Source organism: Myotis davidii, unplaced genomic scaffold, assembly GCF_000327345.1.
Source record: "Myotis davidii unplaced genomic scaffold, ASM32734v1 scaffold1316, whole genome shotgun sequence".
NCBI lineage: Eukaryota > Metazoa > Chordata > Mammalia > Chiroptera > Vespertilionidae > Myotis > Myotis davidii.
This window is the reverse complement of record NW_006287901.1, coordinates 375,725-389,237: the sequence shown is the minus strand read 5'-3', so window position 1 is coordinate 389,237 and position 13,513 is coordinate 375,725. Positions and strand designations below refer to the sequence as shown.

The window sequence follows — 13,513 nt, the reverse complement described above, 5'->3', positions numbered from 1 at the left end:
GGACAGCAACACAGAGCCCAGGGAGTCCAGTTCCTCCCGCCCAGTGGACCATGCCAACAGAAGGCAAAGCCAGAAAAGGGTGTAACATGATACCAGGGAATACTCACCACAAAATATATAACGTTCATTGATTTCTTTTGATAAAAGATCCCTCCCGCTCTATTACAGTTTACCATGTGTTGAGGTGGAGGCAGTTACTAGGCTGTCGAGAGAAGGTATTTTTCCAAAGTGAAGGACCTGTTCATCCAGATCCTTCCTACTCTTCACACCTCCCATCTCAAAAGTGGCTGTGCCTATCTGTTTCTTCTCTCTTGTATACACCCCCCTTCCAACACACACACACACACACACACATACACTTTTGTGGGAAAGTTGTAGAAAGTCTGCAATGCCCTAAGTAAGGGTAAGCCTACAAGCGCAGTGCCACACCAGAAAGGGAAGGGGTAGATGGACCCAAGGAAGCAAGGCCACAGAAGCTTGGAGGGCTGAGCAACTTGTCCACGGCCATGTAAATGGCTGGTAAGGTTCAGTCCACTCCCCCTTCCTCCTCATCTTCATTTCACCTGCTCCACCTTTCAATCTATTTCATCTGTCCTCTTTACAGGCTAGAAAGGAAGTAATTGAGAATCACTGGGTTAAACTGGAGAAGATGATACTAGTTAGAATGGAGGGCCATACCCTTGAGGGTAAGGTGTGTAGCCTTGCAAAGCACAAGGGGGTAACCAATGGCAACAAAATAATGTTTTCTTTCCAAGCACTGTACAATGAGCAGAATCAATAAAACCTTTTCCAAGTCTCACTCACGGTCAACCCCCCTACCTCAGGCAGCCAGTAGTTCCTTGTATCCCTCTATTGTCAAAATGCCATACTGGTCAGCTCACTACAGTGCCTGACCCAAAGGAGTCACATGGATAAATAAACAAATTGGGAATTGTTAATTGATGAGGAATATATTCTCCCAAATTATATTGCTTTCTATCAAACCAAAACGTCCCTTTACTGAGTCCAGCTTACTACCAATGTAAGCTGGACTCAGTAAAAAAATAATCTTTGTAGCATGATTCACCACAAGTTTAATCTTCCCATACAGGCCTTTTGTTCCTAAAATGAGTCTTTGTACATTCCAAAAAAAAGAAAATTCCATAACCCAAATCTGTTGGGTTCAGTAGCATGTAGAATTCATGGAGTTTCATAGCATGCCAGTCATACTAAAAGAAACAGTAGACATAAATAACAGTAGACATAAATATGAGAAGGGTATCCAGTAACTGGATAATATCCTAAGGTAGCAATACATTTCTTGCTTTATGCTATGTTTCTGCTCAGCTGCAATACTATATCAACAAAAGTAGTGTTATTTAACACACCATTGACTTTCTGTTGCTGATCAAAGATGTATGGTGGGTCAGCAGTCTTCAGACGGGGTTTTTTAACAAAATAGAAAGTGTTTTCGAAACTATTAACAATGAAATTCACCATAAAAGTATATCCATCTCTCTTAAAATTTGCTAATTCCTTGTATTAAGACCTCTGACTCTTGCAGTGAGTTCTAGAACAACTAAGATACCTCTTTAAGGAAAGGGGACTTGGAGAAATAAGGCCTTTTGGAGGGAGGTGGCATACTGAGCCCTGGATTCGGGTGAAGGGACTCATCTACCACAGGTGCTTGCAAAGGCCTGAGGAGCCTCCTGGCTATGGCCGTGGGTGCCCAGCCCCTTACCTTACCACACTGCTTACACTTCCCCTCCTGCCGACGCCTGTGCACCCAGTGATGACGCACAAAATTCTGTGGAAAAACAAAATAAAAGAAATCGATTTAAATTTGCAAAACCAGTATTAGGGTTCTTGTTTTAAGGAGATAGATTTCTGTAAACCATCATCTAAGACCACATTAACACAAAAACAAGTAGGTGTATGTGTGATCTGCATAACAATAAATATGAGTCCATTCAGAAAAATTAAGCTAACTCTGCTCCCCAGCCATGCATCCTGTCCTCCTCCACATCTTGCTAGTGACAAATGGCCACGCCTGGTCACTGTTACTCTCCTCTCCTCCTAGTAAAACCCTGTGCAATCGTGAGCATGCCCCGGGACCTTGGGCTGGGAGGTAACTGAGTCGAGCCAAAGAAATACCCTGAGAGAAGCGGGAACAACCATGTCCAATATTTTTTAACAAATATGTATTTAATGCTTCTTTATATGCCAAGCAGGCACCATACTAAACATTTGAGCTAGAAAGCACTTAAAAAAATTAAATTCTCAGACAGAAATAGATCTCCTGACTCAGGACACAAATGGTGGGAATCTGTTACCAGTGAAAGTGAAGGAAGAGAAAAGCTGAAGGACAAGAGATGTGAACACGTCGTGAGTTTTTGCAATGACCTTGAGTTTAAACTGTCCTTGGGACCTCTGAACTAGATCAGCTTTCAAGCTCTATTCTTGTCTTGGGTTGTGGAAAACACGGAAAGTCCCTTCCCTCCCAAACAGATAAGCGCTCCTGGGGCAGAGGGGTCAAGGAGCATCCATCACCACTGCTCTTAGGATACATCATAACAAAGTTGTCTTCAGGCCTAATTCATGGTGCAAGTGAATCCTACAAACTTATATAATTGACTCTCCTTGAGCCAATACATCTAATATACTTGTGAATGTCTTTTCTCCTGCCCTTTTCTGAAAAAATATACTCCATCTGAGATTAACATGTCTGTTGGTTATCAGGCGACAGTCCATGCTTTCCCTTTAAAAGGCCTTGTAGACTCAGTCATTCAGCAAACACTAAATACCTACTGTCTGCAAAGCACTGTTCTAAGTACAGAGGAACACAGAAAATAGATCAGTGTTGAGGAAAAATGAGTTGTATTAAGGCATAAAATCCAGAGTGACAAAAATACCCCTAAAGAGCATTGACATTATCAATTCCAAAATGCCACTTCTATTTCTCTATATAATGCCAAATCCATTTAAATTACAACTCAACAAAGATCCTGGGGGAGTAATAGTCTTTTAACTATAATAAGAAACAATGAAACATAATGGTCCCACTAATTAGTCTAATTTTGGTCTTGCTTTTCCCACAGCAGCAGTTTAATAAAACACAAACATAATTCATATATATATGTACTCAGAAAGAAGCTAATAATAATAGCTAACATTTGTTGAGAACTGTGTGCCAAGTACTTTTTAAAATATTTCACACATGATCATTCTTTTCATTTTCATGAAGACAGCAGAGGTGTTGTTGAGTGGGTATGTGCCAGTAAAATCCTATGAGCTGTTGAAATACTGAAATATGTCTATGTTGGTGGGTAGGTTGTAACTTAGTGTCCCTAGCATCCCCCAGCTCCTCCTCAACTGCCCTAGCACCCCACCACCCCACCCTCTCACATCGCAGACCACTTCTACTTCCTCATTATTAAGCAACTAAAATGTTAACATTTTGCGCAGCAGGTCTCCAGGATTCAATCCCAATGGGCTCTCTTTCAAAAACAAATCATGTTGCCTGGGCCATGCCCTTGGATTCCCCCAGGAAACTCAGACATCTGGGCTGTGTCCATTGTGGTTGTCTGTGCAAGCTTAAATATCAATACAGGCAATTCTGGGTCGCATGGCCTTCGGGACAACGGCAGCAAGTCCAGGAACCTGTCTAGTTATCAGTGTCCACAGCATCAGTTCAGTGCAAACACTACGGGGGACGAAAGTACTGAACTCGCCACCTCTGCTCCCCAGGTGAGGCAGACCCCCTCAGCCTTCCACCTGCTTAAGTGAAAAGAACGTTAGCTTACCGCCTGTTAAGGGTAAAGGCCGGGGGAGACAAGGGTGCTACATCCTAACTCACATTATTGCAGGGCACATTATCAGAGGGTTTTACCTGAATTATCATATGATCCTCACCTGACAGACGAGGAAACTAGAGCACAGAGTAGTTACTTAAAATGTAAGGGTCAGAGCAAGGCTGCAGTCCCAGGCAGGCTGACCCCGAGCCTATGCCCTGAAACACAGGGTCACGGCGCCTCTTCTTTGCTCTGGAAGATCAGGTTCAAGCTCCAGGAAATGACTTCAGTGACATTTGGAAATATTGGAAATACTGAGTATATTAAACAGTGGAAATACTGAATATATTAAAATGTCAGACAGAATTACAAGGGATATAGAAATTTATTATAATTGCTATTAGTTTAGCAGAAACAAGGGAGAATGACCAATATCATTGATGGTAAGAGAAATTCTCTACTTGTTGAAACTATAAACCACCTACTGACTATCCATTGAAGAGGAAAACACTGGAAGAATTTGACAATTACTCATGTGGAATCATGGCTAACTCCTGGGAATATTTAGCTGCTGACAGCTCTAATCAAAAGATTAAACCAGCAACTTCCACAAATCAATAATTACTTACAAATTGTAAGACTGACTTATCTGTGTGACAATGTATATTGTTTGGCAATCTGATATATAATATCATGTAGTTTAATTTATTTAGGGGATAAGCGAGGACATTTTAAAATTATTTAAATATTAACATATATAACTGCATGTTGTTAAATATTTTTAATATCATCCTTCCTAGGAAATAGGTAGGCAACTAAAAAAAAATAAAGACACAGTAAGATAAAGTAATTTAAGCAAAAGTACTGAAGGGGATAATACCAGTTATTATACTAAATATATAGTATAACATACTATGTATACTAAAGAAGAAACTGAATAACTTCCCCCTGTCTATGGCTCTATAATTTGAGATGTCAACATCCTTCTATTCAGAGGTCTCCCTGGGCCTAATTAAACATAATTTGAACAAAGTAAACATCCAATAAATATGTTTTGAATTGAATGAAATTCCAACCTCATTTCTTTGGCAATTCAATTATGTAATTACCATTATGAAGGATCTCCAATTGCCTTTATCAATTAGAAACAGAATTCTACAGAATCACTGCTGTTTTCTAATACGTATTTTCCAAGAACTTTAATTTTTTACACTACTCCTTTTTGACACCTATATGTCCTAAATTAATAAACTGAAATTAGACTCGGGATTCTTCCACTTCAAATATGAGTGTTGATACACTGTTAGGAAGATAGAAAGAAAAAAAAGCTTCTGACACCATAACCTCTTTTTATAGTTCATCATCAATAAACTCTGAATTATTCATATACTGTCTTTAAATATTGGGTATAGAAAGAGCTATTACTTAAGGGTGTTAAAATCGCAGTGACACAGTATTTCAGGATTTATATTCAGTACTGTAAGCAGAAATGCATAACACAATTGCTCAGTTATTTTCACATAGCCAATGCAATTCATAATATTACTCATAGAGCACTTTGAAGGATCTTAAAATTATAAGCCAATACATATAGCTTATATCTAAGAAAACTGAGGTCCATAAAATTTCAACGTAGAGCTGTCCAACCACAACTCATGAAAAAACTTCTGTGTCATATACTCTGCAAGCAAAGGGCACAGTGCCTATCAATCCCTGCCCTGGATCCCTGCTCTAACCACAGAGTACAAAAGAGGCAGAGGTGTCATTCAAATTCTAAAGTGACTGTTCTTTTATTTACACTAAGTAAACTACCTAAGTTCTCTTAATTAAGAATCTCAAATGGGTCATAGTCTCTCATAAGTTTCATCTTCCCATTGTCCTCTTAGACAAAGAGTTTGTGAACATTTGGGGGAGAAATGGACACCTTTATGTAGCATTCCGTCAACAGATACTGGTTGATCACATCCTCCGTGTCCTGGCATGATGAGTTTGGGACACAGACCATGAGTGACCTCTCAAAGCTTATACTTCAGAAAGACAACAGCAGACAAGCAAGTGAGTAACACATATAAATACTTGTGACACATAACATGCTCTGAATGGGGCAGAACAAGGTGCTCTGATAAAGAACAGGGTGTGCCTGTGCAGAGGTGGTCATTAAGGAAGACCCTGAGATGATATTTGAGCTGAGGCCTAACTATAAGGAACAGCTGGCCATGCTTCCAGATGTCCAGTACAGCACTGCCACACACACACACACAAACATCTGAAGATGGAGACTAGCTGGACGTGCACCTCAAGAACTGAAAGGAAGTCCTTATGGGAGATGGGTGGGTGTGGGGAAACCACTGGAAAATTTTAGGCTGGAAAATGACATAACCCAATTTTCATTTTAAATAATCACTCTCTTCAATCATGGTAGATTGAAGGAGAAAATGAAGGACTTATGGAGAGGTGACTGCAGTGGTCAAAAGTGAGATATCATGGTTGCCTTAGGCTAAAGCACTGGCAACAGAAATGGGGGTAAAGAGATGGTTTGCAATACATTTTATAAAGAAAATTGATAAGGCTGGCAAGTCAAACAGATGTGGTGAGTCATTAAGAGAAGAAATCAATATGACCAGTCTTCTCGATTGAACAGATGGATCAATAGCCATCTCATTTTCTGAGGCATAAAACAATTTTTTTTAAATCGTTTTTAAGATGATGGAAATGAGCTTAGTTTTTCATGCATTGTATCTGATATAATTGTGATGCATTCAATGGGCATGTCAAATCGAACATGTAGTGTGGAGTAGACATGCAAAGCCAGGAATTGTCAGCCCAGAAGTGATATTTAAAGCCATGAGATTGGGTGAGCTCTTCCAACAAGAGTGGGCAGAGAGAAAACATGGCCAAGTACCAGCCCCAGAGGGAAAGGCAGAAATCAGGGGGAGTGAGCAATGAAAGTGAGTGGGAAGGACAACCCAGTGAAACAGAGGACAGTTAGGAAAGATGTCAAGACAGGAGAGCATTTCAAAAATAATGGAACATTGAATATTTTGAATACATTTGAAGGATTGAATAATAAAAGAACAGAAAAATATCTAATGGGTTTGGCATTGGTGAGATGTTGGCAACATTCAAAGAACAATTTCAGTGAATGCACAGAATGAAAATCAGATCAGAACAGGTTAAAATGACTAGGAGGGGACATACTGTTTATGTATAACACACTTTCTGGATGTTAGCCGTGAACACAAAACTGAGAATCAGTGTTGTGGATACAGTTGGTGGTTAAGGAATATTTTCATTGGTTTTAATGAAACGGGATTTATTAGAGCATGTTTATGCCGATAAAAATAATCTGGAAGAAGGGGTGAAAATGTAGGAAAAGAATAAACATCAAGTCCTTGCTAAGAAGATGAGAGGTTTCCAAAACACTCATGGAGATCTGACTTCGCAGATGAGAATGGACACAGTTAGTGAAAACTAAAAACAAACAAACAAAAAATACTTGCATTATAAAAGTGCACATACAATAACAATTATCTATGCAGAAAAAAAGAGAGAGATTAAAGAACAGAGAGCTAAAGGTAAACATATGAATCCCTGGTTTTTAAGGTAGAGTTTATGAATTCTAGACATAAAGACAGAATAAACCAGTTAATTCATAAACTCTACCTTAAAAACATACAACTATGCCTTCTACTATCCTTTCATTCTACGAAATTTATCCTTCGTTTGAGTTGTCATCAAGTTACCTCCTGGCCAATGCTACAGTGCACGTGGGTGGTACAATCTATCATTTTCCATAGACTTTCCTCACCCTATGTATGACCCATAGCCTGGAGCTACACTATCCCAGATAACACAGGAAGGCTGACTGCCTCTGCCAACATTCTTGTCTTCTCTAACTACATACACTGCTCCATCACCTCTAAATAAAAGCTGAACAAATATATCTGAGTGCAGCTCTCATCCTGTCCTCACTTCTGCTTACTGCTAACATGCAGTACTGCTCTTCTCTATAATTTCCTTTATCTGTCAATCTCCACTACCAGACAGAAAGGTCAGGGACTGAGCCCTGGATGTAGTCCGTCCTTCCTTCCTTCCTTCCTCCCTCCCTTCCTTCTTCCCTCCCTTTCTATCTATCTATCTATCTATCTATCTATCTATCTATCTATCTATCTATCTATCTATCTATCATCTATATCTATCTATCTATCTTTCAATATCTCCCTATCTATTCCTCTCTCCCTCTCTCTCTCTCTCTCTCTCTCTCACTTTATTGTCTATCTATTATCTATCTCTATCTATCTATCTATCTATCTATCTATCTATCTATCTATCTATTATCTATCATCTACCCATCCATCTATCCATCCATCTATCTGTCTTCCTATCCATCTTTCTTTCTATCTATCTATCTATCTATCTATCTATCTATCTATCTCTGTATCTCCTATTTATCTCTCTATTGATCTATGTACTTACTTACTCTTTTAACATATGAAAACACTGAGATTTTGAAAGATTAGATGAGATGTCCAAAATCACACAACATCAAGGCTCATTTTGAGCCTACACAGTCTGATTCCATTGCATATAGGAATTATCAGTAGCTATACTGCCCCCAAGGAGCTTCTACCCATTCAAAATTGAAAAATCAAATTAAAATGGACCTAAAGACAATTAAATGCCATTGCTTTCTTTTTATATATATATTTTATTGATTTTTTTACAGAGAGGAAGGGAGAGGGATAGAGAGTTAGAAACATCGATGAGAGAGAAACATTGATCAGCTGCCTCCTGCACACTCCCTATTGGGGACGTGCCCGCAACTAAGGTACATGCCTTTGACCGGAATCGAACCCGGGACCCTTGAGTCTGCAGGCTGACACTCTATCCACTGAGCCAAACCAGTAGGGCGCCATTAACTTCTTACCTTTTCAATTCTATCACTGCCCCCTCCCCTACTCTCAGGTGCATTCAGTAAGACTTTAGCTTTCTGCACATTCTGTGAAAAGAAACCTGGGGATTTTTATTCACTGTATTTATTGATGTATCAATAAAAAACTGATGTAAAATGAAGAGAGATACAATTTTAGTTTTAATTTTTAAAGTTTTTTTAGTGATTTTTAGAGAGAAATCAAACCATGACCTCTTGGTTCCTGGGTCAAGCCCAACCACTGAGCACACCAGCCTTATGATACACTTTATTTTTTTAATATATTTTTATTAATTTTTCACAGAGAGAAAGGGAGAGAGATAGATAGTTAGAAACATCGATGAGAGAGAAACATCGATCAGCTGCCTCCTGCACAACCCCCATTGGGGATGTGCCCGCAACCAAGGCACATGCCCTTAACCGGAATCGAACCTGGGACCCTTCCGTCCACAGGCCGACGCTCTATCCACCGAGCCAAACCGGTTTCGGCGATACACTTAATTTTTAATACCTGGTGAATATCTGTAAGTCCAGTTAATCAATGGGAAATTAAGGCTGGTATTTGAAATAGAGCTCTGAAATACTCACTTCTCTTGGTGATCTGGAGCCCCCTTCTCGAAATGTTGGTTTACATCTGAAATTAATCTGCCATTTAAAAAGAGAAGTGTATTATATTAGGGATAGGCATCATATTGGAATGAGTGACCTGAATAAACCAACATGTGACTGATATTGAGACTACAAAACAAGCCCCTCAAAGAATGAAGAACAAAGTTTAACACTATTCTTAGTCTTTTGAAATAATCACCTTAGGTAATCTACAGAAATCCCAAGTGATTCTATACCTCCAATCCGTGCCTCTTCATTCTCACTGATGAAATCAACATATCTTTAAACAATAAAGATAATAAAGAAACGGAGATAATAAAGAGTCAGGGGAAAATATAAGGCAGCTGAAATCATCCATCTGTGTTTCAGATTTTAAAAGTAAGAAAATATAAACTTGGTAAATGTTTAATATGATAATGATGATATACACACACACACACCAAAAAAATAGTATTTATTGAAGTATTCAGTAGTAAATGGGGAGGTCTCCTGGTCATTTACATCTTTAGCTACAAGGTAAGATGAAAGAAGCGTAGAAATGAAAGAGGAGAAGAGTTGGGTCATGAGATAAAATATTTAGTAGTCATTCCCATAAAATATCAGTTGGCAACAATTGGCAATGTGTCTTTAAAGCTCAATGAATGTCACAGCATATTAAAATAATTCAACACATTTACCCATGGCAGCTCAAGAACATAGATAAAGCAGAGACTCACACATGGAAATGGAAAAGGAGGCACGAGAGGGGAGAGGACAGCAGAGAGCTCTCTATTGGGGCCTCTCCCTCCCCCCAGATGACAGATAAATGGACTATGCAGACTCCACTGATTCTGGATGCCACTTCCAGCCCCTCCCACATATGAACCTGTGAGTAGGAACACTGCTCACTTGAAGCAAGGAACTCAGAATTGCTTTCTGGCTTGGTTCTCTCCCTTGCTGGCACTTTACAGGAAGACATAAACTCACAGAGGTCAGACGTATCTAAATAACAATTTTGAAGAGCTTATGGATTTTTTTTCTTTAAGAGAAAACATCTTGTGGGAGGTTCTATGGGCGACTAACAATGCTTGCTGTTGTGAAGAATATCAAGCCTACCAGGCTTTTCTCTCACCTTATCATTCCTTCTCCCAAGAATCAACATAAAATGATTTCAAATTACGCTTCAGAAAACAACAGAGAGAATGAACCTTAAGCACTATCTTTCCATTTTTAATCTGGTAAAAATGTTGAACTTCCAGTTTCCTAAAAGGGGGTTGTTTTCAAGAAGTTGGAAAGAAATTGACACCTGGTCTCGGAAGTCTCAACACTTGCAAGGTATCAGAATTTGCAGCAGGTGGCGCTGTCTCACCTTTTCTAGCTGTTCGATGCAGGCGGTGTGGACCACGATTTTACAGACTGCACACTTCCTCCTGAGGGCAGATTTCTACAACATTCAATTCAAAATACAAAAAGAAATGTTAGCATTCTGTTCTAAAGAGAGCATATGCAAATAAAGCAAACATTGCAATTGTTTATAATACTAAGCAATATAAGGTGAAATTTAAATTTTCACTGTAATCATTTAATAATATGGCTAACGTCATCAACAATGCTTTGACCCACCAAGTAGTTCCATATCCCCATGACTTAGGATGGCCTAGATTTTCCTTCCAGACATAATAATTATACTAGCTACTATATATTGAGTATATAATATAAACCAAGCTCTTTATTCTAAATTTCATAACCTAAAAATGTAGACATTATTATCCTTCTTTTATTTCCTTACATGTTTACTCCAGTAGATAAGGGACAAGGCCAACCAACATTTAAGTTAGATGTAATTTAAAACCAAGCATTCTTTCACTACTGTGTCATAGAGTCTGAATTTCAAGAGGTCAATCCATTTAGGCTTCTATTCCAGGCACGAATTTATACTAAGCTACTCGGGTTTCTGCCCAAATGTTCAGGAAAGCAAGGAGATAAGTCTAACTTTTACACCCAATAACAACAATAGTTATAATAACAGCAACAGCAGCTTACATGGACTTAATACTTACTATCTGCCATGGGCTCTTGTAAGCACTTCACAAATAGTAACTCATTTAATCCTCACAACCCTAAGGACTAGGTACTGTCCTCACTCCCATTTTACAGATGAGAACACTGAGACACCACAAGTGATATGCCCAGGGTCACACAGTTAGGGTCCACAGAGCCAGGTAGTCTGACTCCAGAGCTCCTGCTTATACGCATTACACAATTTGACCTGACAGTCAATACCAGCTTAAATTCACAATAAAAATACTTGTTGAGGTGTACCTTTTCTCTAATAATAATAATAAAAAAAAAGGCAGCAGAGAGAGAGAGAAATGGGTGGAATCCGGATTTACTCCTGCCAGTGCCATGTAAAGTCTAAGCTAGGAATGCCCAGGCCTCTTTTTAGAGCACAGATGAGAAGGCGGCTCTGCATAAATGATTCTGGGGTTTGGGGACCAAACGGAACTTATTGTAACAAAGCCCGTCTGTGAAATAGTCTATCAATGCTTCCCAGTGAGAAAGGCCCTGCTCCCCACCCTTAAGGGCGGTGCTAGTGTAGGTTGCCACCACCTCCCCACTTCTGATGTGTGGCTTCTCCAGTTGGTTGAGGTATTATTTTGGCGCCACCTGTAGCAGGGGGAGAGAAGGAACAGATAGCTCCTGCCAAGGAGAGGACTAAACAACTACCTTGGAAGGGGGCAGTCTCAGAAAAGAAACTGTAGCCTCCTGCCTCTCTGGTGGCGCTTCTCATGGAACATAGGCCATCCACAGTGTCATCAGCCACCAACCAAGGACCCGGAGCACTGCCGTACTGCAGCAACTAAACTCCCAGTCCACAGTCTGCACCCCCGCTGACCGAGGTTTAGTTAACCTGCTTGTGGTGCAGTAATTTCTCTTGGCCTTCTCCTCCCCGAGAAAAGAAGGTAGGTAGTGGTCAATGTTAAATCAGTTTGACCATCAATTGATTTTGCTAATAACAAAAGACAAGAAACACTCAAGCATCTAGCTACACTACTGAAAGGTGTCTCGGCTCTACCACTAAAAGAAAGGGGGGTAGGGGGAAGAAGAACAAGAATAAGTAGTAGTAATAGTAATAGTATTAGTAATAATAGCAGTACTAGCAGCAACAGCAGTTGTAACAGCAGTAGCAGCATCATTCACGGCAACAATAATAAAATTCTAGTTTGCAAATTTTCATGAGTGGAGTGCCCATAAGGAAATGACTGTTGCTCTCCTGTTTCCTCTGGCTCTCCTGGTGCGGATTGCTGCCGCAGCACCACCTGCAGCAAATGCATGGGGTACTGGAGTCACATTGCTCATCAGAGTGACAGTGATGCTAAGAAAACTAGAACTGACTCCAGTCTTCTCATCAGCCACAAACCCCCTGGTAGATTACACTGCGGACAGCACAGTGGGCCACCAGTGATGGGCTGTGATTTAAGGATGCCTGAAAAGCCTCCTTCCTTACCAATCACTCCTGCCCTGCTCTAGCTCTGTGCCTGAGCTTGGGCTCGGCATTATGTTCTCTGGAGCTCCAGGGACGTGGTGAGGCTCCTACAGAGTCACTGAGGATGGTGGGAAGAGCACTGAGCAGGCTCAGGACCCACTGGCATCCACTGAAACCCAAACATCTCTTCCTTGCCTGTGTCCAATATCAGGCTCTCTATTCAGAAATTATGAGTTATGGATCTGGGCTGGAAGAGTTTGAAAACTGCTGTGTTAACTATTCTCTGTCCACTTATTTGTGTACTAGAGGGGGTCCCATGGCCTGGCCTGCGGGGATCAGTGGACCTCTGCACCATCGCAGCCCTGCCTTACCCGCCAGCTCATAGGGCTCCAGCCCACTGTCTGCATTGATCCAGCACAGCATGAAGTAGTGCCCCAGGCTGGGGAGCGGCCATAGCCCAGGCTGGGCTCTGCTCCGGCCAGGCACTTAGGGGGAGTGTCCACAGGAGAGGCTCGCGCAGTTGCAGCTGCACTCGCCAGTTGTCAGCCCAGTGTCTGGCACCTGTCTGTCAGCTGAGCAGCACTCTCGCTGTGGGAGCACACTGCCCCCTGGTCAGTGCACGTCATAGCTACCAGCCGGTCACTTAGGCTTTTATGTATATAGATTAGTAAATACACTGATATCATTCATATGGAACAACTCAAGTGCAATGCTCTACAGATGACAACATATGAAGTA

At 40.6% G+C, this 13,513-nt stretch overlaps 1 protein-coding gene across 1 annotated transcript in view; it reads right to left on the bottom strand.

Moving 5' to 3' along the window:
- Positions 1-13,513, bottom strand: part of DGKI (diacylglycerol kinase iota) — a 268,750-nt gene that overhangs the window by 223,529 nt on the left and 31,708 nt on the right. Inside the window, exons 4-6 of the mRNA XM_015561238.1 lie at positions 10,658-10,732; positions 9,289-9,345; positions 1,721-1,786 (exon numbers count right to left, since the gene is read on the bottom strand). Coding sequence (XP_015416724.1) covers positions 1,721-1,786; positions 9,289-9,345; positions 10,658-10,732 — 198 coding nt within the window. The remainder of the gene's footprint in view (positions 1-1,720; positions 1,787-9,288; positions 9,346-10,657; positions 10,733-13,513) is intronic.